At 43.1% G+C, this 19,767-nt stretch overlaps 2 protein-coding genes across 3 annotated transcripts in view; one reads left to right on the top strand and one right to left on the bottom strand.

Moving 5' to 3' along the window:
- The window catches only part of Cldn10 (claudin 10), a 114,696-nt gene extending 103,404 nt beyond the window's left edge, over positions 1–11,292 (top strand). For both annotated transcript variants that reach the window (XM_005374103.2, XM_005374102.2), the window contains exons 4-5: positions 10,331–10,438; positions 10,946–11,292. In XM_005374103.2, the coding sequence (XP_005374160.1) occupies positions 10,331–10,438; positions 10,946–11,069 (232 nt within the window). In that variant the 3' untranslated portion in view covers positions 11,070–11,292. The remainder of the gene's footprint in view (positions 1–10,330; positions 10,439–10,945) is intronic.
- Positions 11,293–13,402: 2,110 nt separating this feature from the next.
- Dzip1 (DAZ interacting zinc finger protein 1) overlaps positions 13,403–19,767 on the bottom strand; it is a 53,081-nt gene continuing 46,716 nt past the window's right edge. Inside the window, exons 20-23 of the mRNA XM_005374099.2 lie at positions 19,229–19,422; positions 18,451–18,581; positions 16,104–16,264; positions 13,403–14,429 (exon numbers count right to left, since the gene is read on the bottom strand). Coding sequence (XP_005374156.1) covers positions 16,121–16,264; positions 18,451–18,581; positions 19,229–19,422 — 469 coding nt within the window. The 3' untranslated portion in view covers positions 13,403–14,429; positions 16,104–16,120. The remainder of the gene's footprint in view (positions 14,430–16,103; positions 16,265–18,450; positions 18,582–19,228; positions 19,423–19,767) is intronic.

Below are 19,767 nucleotides of genomic sequence, written 5' to 3'. Positions count from 1 at the left end.
CAGGCAGGCGCTTTGCCGCTGAGCTAAATCCCCAGCCCCTCCCAACTTATTTTTTAAAATGAAAGTTACACAAATATATATGGCACCAACATTGAGATGAAAACTGAGGCTATACTCTGGAGATCAGAAGCATTTTAATGATCTTTAAATAAAATGTTAAGCTTATTTTGATCTCAAGGTTTAATATTGTAAATGTACCTCCAAATCCTATTTTTAGGGTTTATTGTAGTATGTTGCTAACTTTCCTGTATTATCTTTTTGACGTCACTGTTTTTGTTTTCCTGACAATTATCAAGGATGTCTTTGTCTGCATCTTAAAAGTCATTGGAACCCTTTGTCGAAAGGTCAAGGCTTATTCCTGAATGCTTTCTGTGCTCGCGAGACTCAGGTCACTACTGTTGGCCTTTCTTAGTCTCCTGTTGTCTCCGTCAAACAGCTCAGTAGTGCTGTACTAGGAGAAGTTTATCTCATTTCCAAATTCTTAGTGCTTGCTAAACTATCCCAAGGATAGTGGGTCTCTCCGTATTCCTTTTCCTATCTCTGCCTAGTATCTCTCTGTATAGTCTCATCTGTAAAAGAGAGATGATAACTGAATCTATTTCCTAGAGTTGCTAAGAGAATAAATATATGCTTAGAATGTGTGTGCATATTGGCTCTTTAGTGTATCATCATTAACTCTTTTTTTAATTCTGTGCAGTATAAAGATGTGACTTACTTTATTGATGATCTTTTAGGGCTTTTTTTGCAATGATTTAAAATAACATGACCATTTGACGGTTTACCTTATGTAATTAAAAGTACAAAGGGTAGGGTTATGAAAAGTAGTGCCAGCTGAGTGTGGTGGCACATAGTGTAATCCCAGCAAGTCGGGAGACTGAGGCAGGAGAATTGAAGTTTGTGCCCAGCCTAGACAACTTAGCAATTTAGCAAGACCTTATCTCAAAATAAAAAATAAAAAGGGCTGGGAATATAACTCAGTGTGAAGGCCCTGGCTTCAATCCCCAGTACTGAAAAAACATTAAAAATAAAACAGTGCTGCTTACAAACTGGTATTTGTAAATACTTCACATTGACATATTGTAGAAAATATAGACTATAAACGAAAGCGCATATTGATCATGTGTTAGCTCCCTAAAACTGGAACTTTCTCTCCTTCCTCTGTCATCCCCCTCAGTGTCTCTCACAAAGAAAAGCCCTCAGGGATCTAGATAAATTCTAAGTGGATCAAAGAATCATCCAGGCCTAAGAATTGTAAATGCGATCGGATTCTCATTACAGTGACAGAAAAGAGGCATAAAAATGACATATGACAGGAATGACAGGACTTTAAAGACCTCACATAAACAAAAGGTGCTGTTTAAACACCAGCAAATTGTCATGATGTCCTCTGGTTTTCTGTTATCACCACCTTCTCATGGAGAAGAGGGTGATTCACAAGATCAGCGAGCTTTACATTGGCTATAGAGACAGAATAGACTGTTTTCATAGGTACTAAGATGTCATCGTGATGAAAGCAAGGCTTTGATTTGGCCTATTCTAGGAGACAGTACTTTCTCAGCTGGCTTTTGCTAGAATTTCACCATTGGCGCCTCTGGTTTCGTCTGTCCGTGAATTTAGAGAGGATTATGTGCAGGAATCAAAGATCGTGGCTGGGCTGACCTCGAATGCGCTGAGGTTTGGAGGATGCAGCTGTAGCGAAGGCCCTATTTCTTTGGTGTCTTGCTCAACTGGCAAGAGAATTGAGTGAATTCCTTGAGGTCAGAAACCATCCCTTTCTTGTCTATCTTCTTTGCCTGCGCAGTGACCAGAAGTGAAATTGTTACTGCAGACCCGGGCCCTTCACGACTGCAAGTGAGCTTTCTGTCAGGGCACATGCGCTCTCCTCTTCTCGCTGTGTTCATACTTTAGTTCAAAACACAAGCCACCAGCAAATGCTGCTTCCCACTGGAGCCCCAGAAGGTGTGACTGTAGCGTGAACCCATGCACTTGGGTTCTTGGGCCAGATACTGAGACACACAATACCAGACTGAATTGCTGTCTGATATCCAAAAATGTGCTGGAAAACAGTTCAGGCCTCAGAGCTAGGCTTTGGTGTTGGTTGCTACTATTGATTGTCATAGGGCTTTTCTACTGTTTAACTGGATCTTCCCTGTAGGTGTCCAGGATGTCACTGTGGGAAGCACCCGGGTTGCCTAAGTTAGAAAAACACACCTGAGCATATCAACGAAGTTCATACTGTGCTCACGGAATTCAGTAGAGCTCTGTTGGTGAGAAAAACATGAGTGCCTTCTGATGGCGGGTTGAGGCGAAGATCCCACCAGCTGCGTACTGGTGCTGAATTCCAGTGGCTGTTAAGAATTCTAAGACTCTTCCTTTCCCACCACAGATCTGGAAAGACTGTTCTTCCAAGTTACATTTGACAGAATTGTGTTCTTCGTCTGGGTTGTGCTTCCTTGCATTCACATTGCGATTATGTTCATGACTCCAGCGTGCAGAGCCTCGAAAACTATTTCTCCACGCTTCCCTTTAGGCTCCTTTTTATTAAAACAAAACCTACCAAATTAAAAAAAAAAAACCTCCCTTCCCAGCAGCTAGGGTAATAGGTACCCCATAGCGTGATTCACCATACCAGGGTGAGCACATTATTCCTATCATTGCTTTGTTGCCCCAAACCACTAACTTCCTGGATGTCTTGCTTTGTTTTCTTAAACTGTTCCAAGAAACTTTTTCAAATTAAGCAAAGTTATGGCACTTAAGCAATTCCCTATTCAATGAAAACAGAACATTGTGATCTTAGATTTATTCTCTTTCTGTATATGAGATTTATCATTAATGTTTTGGCTTAGCTGGCCTCATGTTTGGGTCTTATCCTCCAAGCTTTTCCGTTTTTATTATTTTCAAAACCATGGCACACTCTTCATTCCTGGCATTCTTGATTTCTACTTCAAGATCTGAGCTTTTGTGAGGTAAAATCTTTTCACCATTGTGGTTAGTTAGTAGTTAGAAATAAATGACGGGCATGCTGGGGGTGTAGCCCAGGGGTAGAGAGCAGGCCTAGGATGTACAAGGATGGAGTTCAATCCCGAAGACTAAAAAAATAAAAGATGGGAAAAAAAAAGCTGCCTACTTTCATATAAACTATCTCATTCTTATTGTCAAGTTAAATGAACAATAAACAATTCAAGAAGTAAAATACAGATTTTTCCTGGGTGACATTGGAAGGAATATCATTCTCAGAGGGGAATTTACCAAGATATTTAACTTCACTCTTCTGTCCTTATTATAAAGTATTACTTTATGTTTATTCATTTAAGATTGCTCCTGAGGTTATTTGAAGAATGAGCTAATGTTGGTAAAGAGCTCGTAGATTCTCGGAGAGCAGATTCTGTTTTTTTTTGTGGTTTTTTTTTTTCTTTTTTTTTTCTTTTTTTTTCTTCCAGTACCAGGAATCGAACTCACGACCTTGCACTTGCCAGGCAGGTGCTTTGCCGCTGAGCTAAATCCCCAGCCACGTATGCCACGTATTAAGAACAAATTAGATTCAACTGTTAAATGTTAAGGTGTTAGTCTGTGAATGTACTTTATTTGGAAGCAGCATAGGCTATTTCTGATCCCTGAACTCCTTTCGTTACCAGCCTTAAAAATTGGCTTGGATATCAAGTGATTGGCAACTCTATTTTTATTGTTATTATTATTTTTTGGTCATTTTGAGACAGGGTCTCGCTATGCAGTTCAGGCTGGCCTTCAGCTCACTTTGTAGCCCAGGCTGGTCTCGAACTCACAACAATCCTCCTGCCTCAGCCTCCTGAGTGCTGGGATTACAGGCATGCATCACCATGGACTGGGGCATGGAATAATTATTCTTCTCAGTGTATCCTGCTTTCTGGCAGTTCAGCTACTACCTGTCATACCCTAGTTTATTTCTGATCGTCTCTCAGAACTTGTCTTTTGAGGGAGATACCTTGCCTAGGTGTCCCTTTGTGTCTTGTAAATCCATCATAATCCACTGGGTAGTCAGCACCTGCTTTTCTATTAGCCAGTCTCCCCAACCAGACTGGGAGCAACTCTTTTTTTTCTAATTTTTTTTTTTTGCCAGTACCAAGAATCAAACTCAGGACCCTGCGCTTGCCAGGCAGGTTCTTGTGCCACTGATCTCTATCCCCAGCCCTTGGGAGCATCTCAAAGGAGTCTGCCTGTTAATTTTGGAATCTTTTGGGTGAATCTGAATATCAGTCTCACAGATGACCTTACTATATATAACTTCACTCTTCCATCTTCATTATAATTTATTACCTTAGTGTGGGCTGCATGACATTTACAGCGAGGATTGTAAGTCAGTAGTGATATGGGACTATCTGTCTATAGAGTGGAGACAATGCGGTTTTTGTTGTTATTTTTGAGACAGGTTTTCCCTGTGCACTTCAGGCAGGCCTTGAACTCATTATATAGCCAAGGTTGGCCTTGAACTCTCAGCAGTGCTCCTGCTTCAGCCTCCTGAGTGCTGGGATTATAGGAGTGCACTACCAGCATGCTTAGGAAGAGAACAGTTAAAAGAATTGGGAGGGGAGGTGCATAGCACATTGTTTAATAATCAGGACCCAGGACCTAGGAAGTAAACCCTTGTCCTGGCATTTATTAGCTGTGCAACCTTGAAGAAGTTACTTGTCCTTTTTTTGCCCTGTGTTCCCTATCTGTGGAATGAGGATAAGAAGTTGTTAAAGTTAAATAAGATAGTACATTTCAGCTGTTTAGAACCATACCTAGTAAACACTCAAAATAACGTTAGCTCTTATTTTGAAGGGTACCAACCCTTACAGAGTCTATAAAGGTAGCAGTACGTTACTTTACGCAGTCTATTCAGATCATCATAAAGAAATATATGTTGAAATGTTGGAGACCTTATTTTATGATGCTCAGGTCTCAAGTAAGAAGAAAGATTTGAAAGATCCTAGTGTGAAATCACTGGGGGGAGAAAGTCCTGTGTAATTTTGTCTGTTTAATCTTTGGTTACCTCCGATGAGTAACAGCTGTCAGCTGTCAACTAGTCAGATACCTCTGAGATTGTCAAGAGAACTTACCCTACAGAAGTCTTTACCAACATCTCATTCAATTCTGAAATGTTTTCAGATAGGCTGTAAAGGATTCTGAACACGATGTAAAAAACACTTTAAGTTGACTCCAGCTTTTTTGCTGCAAGTCTGGCCAGTATGTTTAACTTCAGGACAAAGAGGTGTACACACCCGTGTGCACAGATTCTTGACTCACTTATTAGCTGTGCAACTTGGAAATAGAAGGAAAGAAGAGGCCTGAGGAGTGAAGCCAGAGAGGAAATGAACTGGCCAGACCAGGAGTGTCAAAGCGGGAGTTTTAAGAAAGATACTCATCATTGACTATCACGTTATACATTATTGACTATCATGTTACACATCTAAACAAGATGCCCTGGACTCCAGTCAGCCCTGCTCCTATGTTGTTTTAATAAAATTGCACACATAAAAGACACAGAGCCCTTTCAGGCCACAAATGCATACTATATGACCTCTTAAACTATCTCAAGACTTAGAGTGAGCAGGCTTCAGGTCCGTCGAACCTCATCCTTTGCACAATGAAAGGATCAAACAAGGCAGAAAATTTCCACGTGGAGAACATTATTGCAGGATGCTGACTTCACAATCATCATGTTATTTTTCTCTATTTTTTCCCTTTAAAGGTTAGGCTGTTGTTCCCCCTAAAACTATGCCTTATTATCACTCTTAGAGTAACTATACCCTGAGAGAGCCAGAGACTTTTCAGAAAATATTGAACTTTACTCAAATAGGATACCAGTTCCAGGTACCGTGAGTGATTAAGTTTCTGGTTATCAGCACTGGTCAGTAGAGGGACAAAGGTGACAAACCATAAGCCACAGCTTGGCACTACGAAATCACGGCAAGGAACACTGCAAATATGAACAGTATTGTTACGGATCACAGGATCGTGTCTTCCTTAATTCAAACCATCTTGAAACTTTCTGAAGGGATTCAGAAACTACTGAGTTTGGCTTACAGTAGCAACTGGCTTGCTTATTCATTTTCATAGATTTTACTTCTCATATAGGCTCTATTCCAAGGAAAATATTATTTCCATTTGACTTCCGTGGTGAATTCTGTCCAACATGTAATAAGTGGTATTCATTTAGAGTTGACTCGAGGCCTTTTGTCTAGCCCGGTACTTTTTAAGTTTCATGTGATGGCTTTTGTGACTGGTTCTTTCTCTTTCACACACATTTTTTACTGTTGAATCGTTGTCACAGACTTACTCAACAGTACTTTCAGTTCACACCTTTCAGTGTGTCTTCTGGGAAAATACTGAAGTTCTTAAAAGGCAGGACTGAGAGAAAGAACAATAGAATATCCACTCCAATTTATTTCCAAGGCACGTCTCCTTTGTCTCTGCTTGGAACTCTTTCTTTACTTTTTGTAATGCTAATACTCTGATTTCAACATCTCGGGAAGATTACCCAAATTTCAGGTTATCTGTTGCAGATCTTCAGTCCACAATATCCGCGTGGCCCTGAGCCAGCTTTCTCCCTCACAGCCTGGCCTCTGTTGTGCTGTCTTCTTCCTGATCTGAAAGGTGGTAGATTGACTCCCACAGGCAGGTCTCCCATCGCCAGGGTGAGAGTGGAACTTGGTTTAGAGATGAAAACATTGTTTTTGGAATAGCTTAGTAGACAGGACTCATTAAGAGCTGTGGGTCTGGCTTCAATACATTTGTGTCAGCAAATGTGATTTTGGTAAACCAGTAATGGGAAACAGATTTACTTCTAAAACATCGATTAAGTGCTTAACAGTCCCTGAAAAAATAAAGCAGGAATCTCTAAGGTGGTAAAATGCGCTGTTCTCTCCCGATGGAAGTTCTTTCTTCTGCAGGGCTGTGTGTGAGATACTGAGCCCTCGCTCAGGCCTCTCACTTCATGCTGAGAAGGCCAGGACCGTGGGACACCTGGTAACCTCGATTTACACAGCTCACACCGCCACTCGTAGTTTAGCCTGGTAACCTCCAGGGTAATCCTAAGGGGAGACACTGAAATGCGCTCCTCTTTTTGTCTTCTTTGTACCCAAATTCCCATTCTGGCTTGATTTGCCACCCCGGGGGAGCTGTGTGTGTTTCCTGCTCACCTCCGCAGGAACGACAGGCCAGATCCCATGCTAACCATTTGTTCAGAGTAGACAAGAGAGAAACAAAACAACCCTGTTCTCACAAATCCTACAGTCTTATCAGGGCTAGCCAGACGTTAAGCAAATAATTACAGTAAACTGTGATGAAATCTAACAAGGGAAGCCAAAGAACATGTCCGTTCCAGCAAACATGGCCGTGGTTCTCCCAAATATGTACAGATGTGGTCCAAGGAAATGTCCAAGGTAACAGTAGCTGACTGGGCTAGATCTCATATGCTTTACCACATTTAATCTTCATTCTAATCCTGAGAGATGTGTCCATATCCTCATTTTATAAAGGAGGAAAAGAAGCCCGGCGGTCCCATGTAGACTTCTCTTGTGTTTCAGCTAAGTAGAAAATGGGAGAACCTGGACTTAAAACCTGGTACTGTGGTCCAAACCCTGAGCGCTTCACTGTTTTTTTATGTTCTTTTTATGTACACCTTGGCTGAGTGAAATACTTTATGAGTATTTTAAAAATCTAAATCAGTGCAATCTATATTTAGTTCTCATTTCGGAAAGAGGAGAGTCTCTGTCCCTGGCTCATTAAGTTCTCAGTGGCTCCAAGCTCTGGGGTGTGGAATTCTTTCGGAGTGCCCTGGGGCTGTCTTGTCACCCAGCACAAAAAAGAGGTGAGGGGAGTCATTAAAACCGGGGCACACTGGCTCTGAAGGACAGATGAGCCCCTCCAAGAATAAAACAAACTCTTGTAAGAAATGAAAGTGCCTCCGCCTTTCAGGATCCCCGGAGAAATCAAATGGCCTTAATGAAGCCCTCGGGACAAGGGGCCAGGACTTTTCCAAACATACTGTCCTCCTCATTTTAATCAAGGTGGCGGTAGCCAAAATCATAAATATTCCAGTTACCTTAACAGAATCAAATACGTTTTTTTAAATGTTTAATACCTTTAAAACTCCACTCATGTTGTCAGTGTTACCATTTCAAAATTGAGCTCCACTAGTAACCTACTCTGAGAGATTACTGTCTCATATAAAGCTTCCCCCCAATGCATAGGTTTTATACAACGCAAGGCCTACATTACAACTAGAGTGCGTTTTATAGAAGTAAGCCTTACACAGGCATCATCTGCACACACCTATTTCTGCCAAGTAGTCCACATTCTCCTGGGGTCCTGCTCACAAGAAACAGGCTGATGAAACCCCACCCACCCTGTGTGTCCCTGCCACAGTCCCTCTCCCTGGTGTGCTCTGCCTCCTTCTCTGCTCATTTCTCTCTCACTGCCCGGCAGATGTGACAAGACCTACAAAATAGCCAGGCGTGGTGGCCCAAGCTGCAGTCCCAGAACTTGGGAAGCTGGTGCAGGAGAATCGCTGAAGATCTGAAGTTAGCTTGGGTCACACACAGTGGTGGTGAGCCCGTGGCATCCGTGCTGCAGGGGGCTGTTTGTATCACTGAAAGCTGTGAAAGGTTCTCTATCACTGGGCTGCAGAATGAGTTCGAGGCCAGCCTGGACAACATAGCAAGACCCTGTCTTTAAAAAGTCAAAACTAAACCAAAACAAAGACTTACAAAATAGTGGCAGGGGCCTGCTGAATCGCAGCAAAAGTAGAATGGGCCAGTTCGTTTCCTCTCCAGCGGTGCACTTCACTCCTCAGTCCTCTTTGGGCATGATTTTGAGAGCGAGTAGGCTGAGGATGTCTTTCATCACTTAGACCAACTTTCTGTTTGCGATGAGACCCCTTGGAGAAGTTTTGGGCTCCCACAGCATAATCAGAGTTCCAGAGTTAGGTGCAGTGCCAACACCTACTTGTTCGATCACAATTGTTCCTGGCCACATCTGTCACCCACTTTTCCGGTAGGTTCATACCCAAGAGTAAAAAAACAAAGGATCACAGGGAGGCGTTTGCTGTGCACATCGCCCCGTTTAAATGCACCAGTGCACATGCGTCCCTGTTGCTTCCTGTTCTCCTGGTTAGTGGCCAGCGCTACCCTAACCCCTCCTGCCCTCTCGGTCCACACTACAAAGCCTGCCTGAGCTGAGGACGACAGTTCAGGTAGTGACACGGCAAGTACAGCAAGTAGGAGAGGCAAGAGGCTCAGGATGACCTCGTGCAAGCTGCCACGACATCGCCATCGTGTGGCGACCTGGTTAGGGGAGGGGACAGTTAGGGATGGGGCTGACCTTGGGCTCCATCTTCCCTTCACCCCCGACTTTCCATGCCTCAGCTCCTCCTTGTGTGCTGGTGATGCAGACTATCACACCTTGGCTTCACTTTATGCAGAAAACCACAGCTGTGAGGGTTTTTTTTGCACTGATGTGAAGGTGTATGGACCCCAAAGGAGTCCTTCTTTATAAGGACAAAACAGAAACATCTATTCTGCAGGAATGGGACAGGCAAACATGGGAGCAGCACCCAGCCCCTGAGTCTTTTGGTGTTCTCAGTCACTTGTTTGGGTGACTATTCCTCAGCCGAAAGGGTTTCCTCTAGCACTGTGTGGCAAGTGACTTTTTATGTTACATTACCCTCACCTTGGTTTCGGTGACCTCCCAAGCTAGGAACTGTCTCCTTTATCTTTGCATCTCCTGAGGTTATCTGCAGAGTATGGTAGCTCAGACGATGCTTCAGGCCATGCACATTTATCTCCCTACTAGATTGTAGTGATAAATCAGCGAATGCCATTTCTGTCTCTGACCCTTGGCGGATACCTTCTACCATGGTTTATTTGTGTTTAACTGGTGGTTGATAAACATTCACTGAACTGACCTGAAATGAAAGCATAGGCAGCCTCCCGCTTTCTAAATGCTGTGTGCCAAAATAATTTATCCTGAAGGGACAGAAAAAGTGGAGGCAAAGTTTGGGGACACAAAAGCAGGGTGCAGAAGAGGGATGGCGAATAATTCAGGAGGCCCAGGTATTGACCTCACCTGCCTGGACACGCTCATTTCCTTTTAGAATGTTGGGGAAGTATAAAAAAGTCATAAAAACACTTTGGGAAGAGCTTAAAGCTTAAAGCATTTTATAGATACAAAGGTTTTACCACTTCCTTTACAAGTTCCAATTGCAAAAATGTATAATGGACATTTAGTAAGTGGTGGCCAGCAGGGTTAAATACTGTTTAAACCCCACCTGGGAAGTGAGCTGTAATACTTGGATCATATTTTCTCACAGGTATGAATTAGGAGCTGCTCTGTTTATTGGATGGGCAGGAGCCTCACTCTGCATAATTGGTGGTGTCATATTTTGCTTTTCAATATCTGACAACAAGAAAACACCCAGGTATGCAAGACAAAAATTTTCTGTTAAAAGGTACTGCACTATTACAAATCCTTATCGTGTGTGGGACAAACTGTAGACAGTTCATGTGATTCTTAGAAACTTCAAAAACCCAGAATGGAAAAAATTGGGAATATAGTCAATTTTAAAACAAAATGAGTTCATCATTATCATATTCCAAAAGTATTTCTGCAATTAGAAATAGCGACCTAAATAGGAGGGCATGTTCTTTACACGGGCATCATCATTTTTGAATAGGCAGGAATTACTGAGGAAGTCACTGCTGACTCTTCCAGGTTCTGGGAAGATGAGTAGCTTTGGAAAAGAATAAGTCATGGGTTACTTCTGCAGATTCTTTGCCAGGCAAGCTACTCAGAAACGACACTAAGCTATTTCTCAAAGCTAGAGGAGGGAAGAAAGCTAACAAGAAAGAGGAAGATTTAAGCCTCACTATGGGCAGAAGTGGTTTTCATCCAGTTTGTATTTGTCAAACTGTTTTTGCCTTTTCAGAATGGGATATACATACAGTGGAGCCACATCTGTCTTGTCTTCTCGGACAAAGAATCATGGCGGAGAAGGAGATCTTAAAACCACAAGCCCTTCAAAACAGTTCGATAAAAATGCTTATGTCTGAAGAGCTCTCTGCTGGCCAGCGCTGTCTTGAGTTTGTTATCAAAGTGGACTGTTCACAGAATAACCCCATCAAAGAGCCCCCCTATAATTAACAAACTATTTTTAAAGCATGAATTTGAAGAATTCATTGATTGTATGGATGTAAATGTTCTTACATGGTTATGTACTAATCATTTTCTGTTACGGCTTTCTATAAAAAAAATAAACAGGTTATTTACAGGATTCGTACATGCCATACATTTAGAGGATGTGTAAAGCATTCGGTGCCAAAGGTTCAACAAGTATTTATAATATAGCCTTTTTGCTCATTCATACTTTGAGGTATTTGACCCCATTCCTTGTCTCATTCATATTTCGAACAGGAAGTGTACGAAGAACGCTGCCTTCTAAACAGTACGGGGCCAATCTGAGACTGTTCCTCACACAGTGTCCAGGTTAAATACACAAGTTACTGGCTGCTGCGGAGAGCTGCCTTCTAGTGTTTACACCCATCTGTCACACCCGTCACTCATTATTATGGCTCAAGGAAGGGCTAACGAGGACAAAGTGTTACTGCCCTTTATGCGGCACATCCACCTTAACCGCTCAGTCTTCTCTGACACAGCAGCGTCAGCAGGAGCTGAGCAGCAGCACCAGCTGTGGTCAAATCTGAAAGCAGCAAAGGGATCCCAGAGCCGGCGCGGCACCTGCCTCACTCAAAACTGATGGGCTGTGTCCTACAGGTCCTGGGAACCGGCAGACTTGCCGTTTTTCAAGACATGTGAGTTGCTCCAGTGACTCTGGAACAAAGACACAGATGCCAGCAGCCAGGCCTAAATAGACTACGCCCACGAGGGCAGGAGCCTCACCACGAATACACGGCTCACGTACCCCACCTCGCCCCTCAGGCCTCCCCGTGCAGCATGCACTCGTCCTGCCTGCATTTACAGAGAAGGAGATTACACCAGAGTGTGAGTAACTTGTCACAGTAGTGACAGGACAGGACTTAGGGCTGGGACAGTCTAGGGTAAAATAAAGACCTGGAACTGGTAAGGGCTGGAAATATAGCTCAGTGACAGCACGCAGGAGACCCTGGGATCCATCATCCATCCTCAGCTTGAGAGAGACAGAGACAGAGAGAGACAGACAGGGACAGGCAGACAGAGACAGGAGAAAAGGAGCCGGCGAGAGCTGGGGACACAGCTCAGCGGCACCTGTGTTGTCTGTAGGAAGCTGTCCACTGTGAACTGCAATGCAAGTAAACACATCATTTCCCTGAAGTGTGAAAGCCATCAGAGGAAAACAAATCACATGGTTTGGAGGGGCTGAATGGAAAGAAAAGGAAATGAACAGGTTTGTTTAAATTCCATAGTCGTTAGTGCCACGTTAGCACAGAGAGACACAAAGGTAGGGTAGGTGCTTCAGGCTAGTGCGGGGACAGGGTTGTGCATTTAAAACAGTTCTTTTTACATGGTGAGCTGGTAAAACTGTACTACAATTTTTTCAGGGAGAGGATGAAGGTATGGAAGAACTGTGCACTTATTTCAGTTGTATGGCCTTTGGCAAGTTACTTCCTCTGTTTCTCACATCTTTAAAATGAGGATTATAAAAACTACCGCATCTCAGAGTAGTTCTAATCAGGTGAGCTAACGTGGCTTAAACACAAAAACAAACTAAAGCCAAGTGGCTCGATAAACACCTGCTGCACCAATGACTGGATCTGCAAAGTAATGCCTGGCCATCCCAGGGACGCTGTTTTTGTAGGTGGTTTATCTCTGTCCTCTACATGAAACTTTGGTTCATCATTTAGTAAAGATTGTATTTGATTTTATTTTTTGAGACAAGGTTTCAGAATGTAGTTCAAGGCTGACCTTTGAACTCACTATGTACTCCAGACTGGCATTGAACTCACAGCAATCCTCCTGCCTCAGCCTCCTTAGTGCTGGAATTACAGGCATGCACCTCTACACCTGGCCAATGAAGGTTTTAAAAACATAGAATAAGTATATTTGTATTTAGATGCCCCTGCAGGAAGGTGGGAAAATGTTAACAAATTTAGAATATGTACGAGTAAAAAGGACCCTGAGGAGGTAGAGATTTATTCTAAAGCCAGGATGTTACATGGCATAGCTTCCAAAGATAGGCCCCTCCCCTAGTTAAGTCCTCACAAAAGTATAAATTCAGTCAGGTATAGTGGTGCATACCTGTAATCCCAGCACTCAGGAGGCTGAGGCAGGAAGATCCCCATGAGTTCAAGGCCAGACTGAACTGCATAGTGAGACCCTGTCTCAAAAAGAAAAAAGTATAAATTCAGCCCCAAAATCATCTCAAAATAACCAGCCACAGTCACAAGAGTGTGATGGAGAGGGCTTTACTGGACAGCTTGACAAAGGAAAAGAGATCTAAAATCCAACGAATCATTTAGTTAAAACGTTACTTTTTTTTGGAAACAAAGTACAGATCCTACAACAAAGTATTAAAAAGTGCAAAAAAACATTATATATGAACCTTTTGGCCTTTAACAATGTCACTGTTCAACAACATAACTAAATTAGTTTGAGGTATTTTATAACATGGGTTGGATATTTTTCAAGTCCAAAAAAAGAAAAACTACCTACATATGAGATTCACTAACGAATCCATATTTTCTATTCACATTCTGATAAGTTGGTATTTAAATAGCTACACTGTATTCATAAAATATCCGAGATAAAAGATTACAGCACAGAAAATAACCATTTAGTGCCAACATGCTTACAGTGACTCAAAGCGGGATACGCCTAAGAAATTTAGGAAGATGTGCTTAATGTGAGCCTAGCTATATTGTTCTCATCCTAAACTTCTACTATGACAAATAATCAGTCTAACTCTTAAGATTTCACTGTGCACTATCGCAATTTTAAGGAATTTCATATCAATGAGTCCAATGTGACAATATGCACAAGATATTTAAAACGCTGTAATAATTCAAACAAAACTTGCTATAAATTAAAAAAAAAATTTCCCTTAAAGATTAGTTGAAAAAAATGCAATTAACACTAGAGTACCTTTCTGAAGAAGACACTTTTTCTGACTTTAATGGCATGTTATTTTTTTAGCTGCAGAAGTGAAACACCTTTATATGCTTTAAAATACTGCCGACAGTTTGTTTTACAATACTGTACTGAGTGCCGTTGAAGAGACACTTGTTTTCTGAGGTGGCTTCCTTGTAACTGAGAGAAACACTGTAAGGCAGGAGCTTTAGAATCGCGTAGGCCGCCACTGAACACTGTGGGCTTCTGGGGGAATCTTCTGAGGTGCGGAACTGTAGTTATGAATCTAAGAGTCACTCGGTCAGTCTCAGCTACTAAGCTGCTTTTTCAAGCACTCATTTCTTGAAGTCCTGTGGAGGGACATGGAAGAAAAGAATCCCCAGTGATTAAATAAACACTGTCAAGCCTGAGAAAGCCCATGACTCCGTACTGTCATTTATCCGAGGCCCTCTCGTCAGGAACCCCCAGCCCCCATGAGCTTTGTAGGAGACCACTGTGAACTCCAGCAGGAGCTGGGCACATCTATGGGGTTCTCTCCCACGACCCTGGTGGGGGAGCTTTCGCCCTTCAGCCTGCAAGTCCCTGCTTCTCCTTGCCCAGCCTTCAGCATAGGGTCTGGGAGCCTGAAGTGCTCGGTCCACCGGTGGCAGTGCAGTATCACGACCCCTGCGGGAGCAGGTGCGGTAAAGAAAGGCGGATAGAATCAACACGTCAACACAAGTCTCTGCACTACAGGGTCAAATGTTAAAAACAGATTTTTCTAAGGTCCATAAACTTTTAAATGTGCCAGGATTTTCAGCCACTGAAGTAGTACAGGGCAGAGAATGCCTCTGTGGTTTGACAAGACACATTTTCACTGCGGGGTGTGGGGACACGGCCTTGGTCATCCTCCGGCCCTGTTGCTTACGTGGCATGGAACACAACATGGGCTTTCGGATTTCAAAGATGAGAGTTGGTCCTCTGCACAAATGACATCATGACGGCTCTGGGAGAGTTATGGTGCTATTTGACAAGGTGGCGATGAGTACTGACATTTTGGTAAGTGTCAGCAAAGGGACAAGCGGCTGACAGCTCATTTTCCAAGAGGGGGTGCACAAGATTCTGCTGAGGGAGAAAGTACACAGTGCAGATGGGTACTAACTAAACTACCAATAAGGGCACAGAAGTAGAGGGGAGGGCACGAGAAGCCAGTCAGCCCGTGGAAATAAGCCAAATCCTCATCCGTCTCAGCAGGGGACATCGACAGTCAAAGTCTGAAGCTGTAAAATCGAGACACTGGGGTTTGGGTCCATTTCTGAGGCCTGAGGCTGATGAGATACAATGGGGGTGGCAATCCCTTCACCTCGGTTCCCACCATGGGGGAGAACCACTTTGATAAAAAATATGAATTACACTTCTCTAACTTGAAGAATGCAATCTGCTGAGAGTTAAGTTACTGTATTTATCCAGGCTCTCACCTAAGTGGACGGGAAGCATTTCAACTAATGATTTCATGTATAAGTCATCCCACTGACTGCAATACTGCAAGAAAAACTTCCCTTGGAAGAAAATCAAGAAAAATATTTAATAGGAAACAGAGGAATAGAGGAAGGCTGCCAGAAGAATGGTCTCTTCCAGGTAGAAGACCAGAAACTTTAATTTCTATGGGACATCTGCACGAAGAGATTGTTTGGAGATTTTGAAAAATGATATTACGAAATTTTTTGTTTGTTTGTTTTTCTTCCAGTACCAGGAATCGAACTCAAGACCCCGTGCTTGCCAGGCAGGTGCTGTGCCGCTGAGCTAAATCCCCAGGCCCATAATGCAATTTTTAAATGAAAGATTAGGCCCAAAAGTAAATAAAATGATCAGTAAATGTGTCAGTTGGTAAGTTGTAAATATTCAGTCTTTACATGACACACTGCTTTCAAGATCATACTTACACGATGTGTGTTTGTCTGATGATCCGCACAGTGCATATAAAATAGACATTTATAAAGAGGAAACAGCTAACGTGAAAAGGACAACGAGAGAAATGCACGCACCTTCTCCCCCGGAGCCCCTAGAATGCGCCCCAGGCGTTTCGCACTTGAGTAGAATTGGACTCGTTCTTCACAGGTACGAGGTCTTTCTCAGCCTTTTTCCCCAGAGACTTTTCTTCCTCTAAGGATGATATGTCCCAGTCGTCATCATCCACATCTGCGCACTTGAAGGGATACATGGAGAATAAGTCATGTTTCTTAAAGAACAGAGCCCGAGGGCTGGGGATTTAGCTCAGCGGCACAGCGCCTGACCAGCAAGCGCAAGGTCGTGAGTTCGATCCCCGGTACCAGCGGGGGAAAAAAAAAAAAGAACAGCGCCCCGAAATCACTTCACAGTTTAGACTGAGCAGCTGACACTGAGTGATAAATAAGAAGGGTTGGGAACTGTCGGGTGTGGTGGCGCACAGCTGTAATCCCGGCACTGGGAAGGCTGAGGCTGGAGGATTGCCGCAAGTTCAAGGCCAGCATATGCTACACAGGGAGACCCTGTCTCAAACAAAACAAAACAAAAAGTTGGGAATGACAGCGGATCCAAAATCTAGGCATTTCTGCATGGCAATAAATGGATTGGGAGTCTGTGTTTTGAAACCTTAAGGAATCGCCTCTTTTTCTTGTTTCATGCCGTGGAAATATACCATGAATTTAGAAAGTCCCTGAAACACTACGCTGTGTACCCCCCCCACACCCTGCGGGAAGAGCCCATCTCGTAAGCAAGCACACTCTCCGACCACACACTTCTTCAGCGTTCTGTCATTTTTAGCTTATGTAACACAAGTAGTGCTAATGAAAGCAGCTTGACAGAATGTTCTCGATTCCACTGGTGAACAGGAATTGCATCTAATGTTTGTCAAAACTTAGGAAAAAGAGTGACCACTGTGGGAAGACACAGAAGCTCCCCAGAAATACAACAGCACAGCTCCACCCAGTCTGGCATCCTGGGTGTCAGAACTGCTTGGCCAATGTCCCAGCCTCTTGTCTGCTACAGACAAAGGGATAGGACCCGCCCTCGTCTGTCTGTCTGTCTCTTTTATTGGCCGATGTTTGCAGTGCATAATGCTTACACTCCTCGGGTGAGTCGTCCACGTGCATCACACATCTTCACTCCTTTCCTCATCCTTCTTCCCCCGCCCCCCGTCTCCCTCCCTCCACCTCCGGATCCCCTTCCCATGTGAGAAAGATCTGCCTCCCTGCTTCCTCAGATCTTGTACTTTGCTCTTCATCTAGGTTTGGGACCTCTCATGGCAGAGAAACCACATGATATTTAAGCTTGTGTGTCTGATTTATTCACTTAACATTATGGTTTCAAGGTGCACCCATTTTCCTACAAATGACTTCATCCTTCTTTATGGCAGAGTAGTACTCCACTGTGTGTAAATACCACATTTCTTTATCTATTCATCTGATGATGGACATACAGGCTACTTCCAAAGTTTAGCTATTATGAACTGTGCTGCTATAAACAAGCCCTCGTCTCCTGATTCACACATATCTCTGCAAGCATTTCTCCACTCACTCCAGCTGCAATATGGGGCTAAACCCTAAAGTCCTTAGACTTGGCTGTGGAGACCCCGGATTCTAGCAGTTGAAACTTTTTGTGTACGCACCATTGGACATCGGGAAGCATCAAGTAACACACACGAATTCCGAAAGCCTGAAGTGCAATATGCGTGTGATGTACTATTATGAGTATCCTTTATCTAAAATGCTTAGATCAGAAGTGTTTCAGATTTTACAGTTTTTCAGACTTCTAGAATACTTGCACAGACTTTACCAGGTAGGACCATCCATAGCTGAAAAGTCAGAAATGCAAAACAGTTCCAACTCTGAATTGTATGTTGACACACCCACACTGGACTAGGGGTGGAACCCAGGGCCTCAAGCACGCTAAGTACAGGCTGCACCGCGGAGTCACACCCCAACCCCCAAATGTGAAACTTTCTGGGTGTGATGTCGGTGCTCAAAAAGTTTAGGATTTTAGACTTCTCAGATTAGGGATGTTCAATCTTTCCTCATTATCACTCCAATATTTTTGATTCTCTACAAAATTGAAATATAATGCTGAAAACAAAATAAGTGAACATCTCAACCTCTACCATGCTAAGTGTTTGTATTTTACTATAAAACATAATTGTTAAGCTATATTCATCAGCTGGGTATGGTGCATGCCTGTAATCTCAGCACTCGGGAGCCTGAGGTGGGAGGATCACCTCAAATTCCAGCCTGGGCTACAACATAGTGAGTTCAAAGCCAGCCTTGAATACATAGTGAGACCCCCATCTCAAAACAAAACAGAAGAAAAATTCATCAAAAGATAATTTAATGTATGTTTATCAAGTAAAAATGATTTCACCTTCAGTTCTTGTAATTCTTCTTTTATCATGAACACTTCAGTGACGTTAATCCCGCCAACTGGTTTATTTACATTTCTGTGATGTGCAGCCATCCTTTCAGCTTTTTCAGTGAGTGTTTTAATGGCAGTTCCTATGAGAGCAACAGAAATTATGCATGAAAAGGTTTCTACTAATTCCATCTGTCTTCACTCCCAAAATAACCTTACAGTCAACTCTGAAAGAGTCTAAACTCTGTACATAATTATATATTATTAAAATAATATTAACTGATGTATTTAGAAGTTAAAAAAATGTTAAACACTTCTACTGTAACTCCTTTTCAGAAGTCAATCACTCTCCTCCAGATAAAAATCTATACAGGTTTTATTTTAAATTAAAAAAAGATGGTCTCACTCAAGTATGTGGTTAGAAACTTGTATGTCGGTATTTCCTGCATGGAAGAATTGGTTAAGTGGGTATTTCCAAAACAATATAAACTATTTTCAAATTAGTTATATTTCACATAATTACACAGCTACAGAATACATAAGTTACATGGTTGTGGTCCTTTGTTACATAGGCCCTCGAAAACGGACGCACCCAGGTTTCCCCAGGTCCTCCCTGCTCTGTCAGCTTGAAGATGGGTCGGTTGCTAAGCGCATCCGCGTTGCTAAATGCAGCGCCTTTTAGATGAGCCGCCCCTTCTCCGTGCGCTCTCCCCTCTCAGGTTGCCAGCCCTATGTGACTCTGGTGAGGACCGCGGTCCTAAATACAATTTTCAGGACTTTCAAAGCTCACCTGCAGGCTTGGGAGAAACATCAGAGTCCTCCACTTCACTTCCCTCAGTCCAGTCGGTGTCACTTTTGACAGTGTTCTTTCCGATGCCATTCTTGTTGCTTCTAGACGACTGCAGAGGAAGTAACTCTGGGGACACGTATGCCTGGATGAAGCCGTCATCATCCAGCTCCTCCTCTGAACTGAAGGGAGGCGTCCTACATAAATCCAAACCAACACGGGTGTGTACAAACCAAATCCCTCTTCATGCGGTGAGAACTTTCCCAGGGAATTTCCAGAGAGCGTGCAGCCTCAGACAAGATAGCCGGGAGGCCCCGGCGTCCTGTACAAGGCTGGTGGGTCATTCCAAGCTGCCAAATGTACAGCATGGTTCTCAGCATGGACCAAAGTTACGACCTTTCCCCTCAAAACCCAAACGTGTGTGTTCTCTATATTCCTGTTCTTTACCGTTTATAATCATATGAATTATCAACCCCATTTTAAAATGAGATGGAAGTTCAGAGCAGTGGTCATTCATTTAAAGGATATCTGTAAGCACCTAA

This window comes from Chinchilla lanigera, unplaced genomic scaffold, assembly GCF_000276665.1.
Source record: "Chinchilla lanigera isolate Chin_1 unplaced genomic scaffold, ChiLan1.0 scaffold00003, whole genome shotgun sequence".
Lineage (NCBI taxonomy): Eukaryota > Metazoa > Chordata > Mammalia > Rodentia > Chinchillidae > Chinchilla > Chinchilla lanigera.
This window is presented reverse-complemented; position numbering and strand designations above follow the sequence as displayed.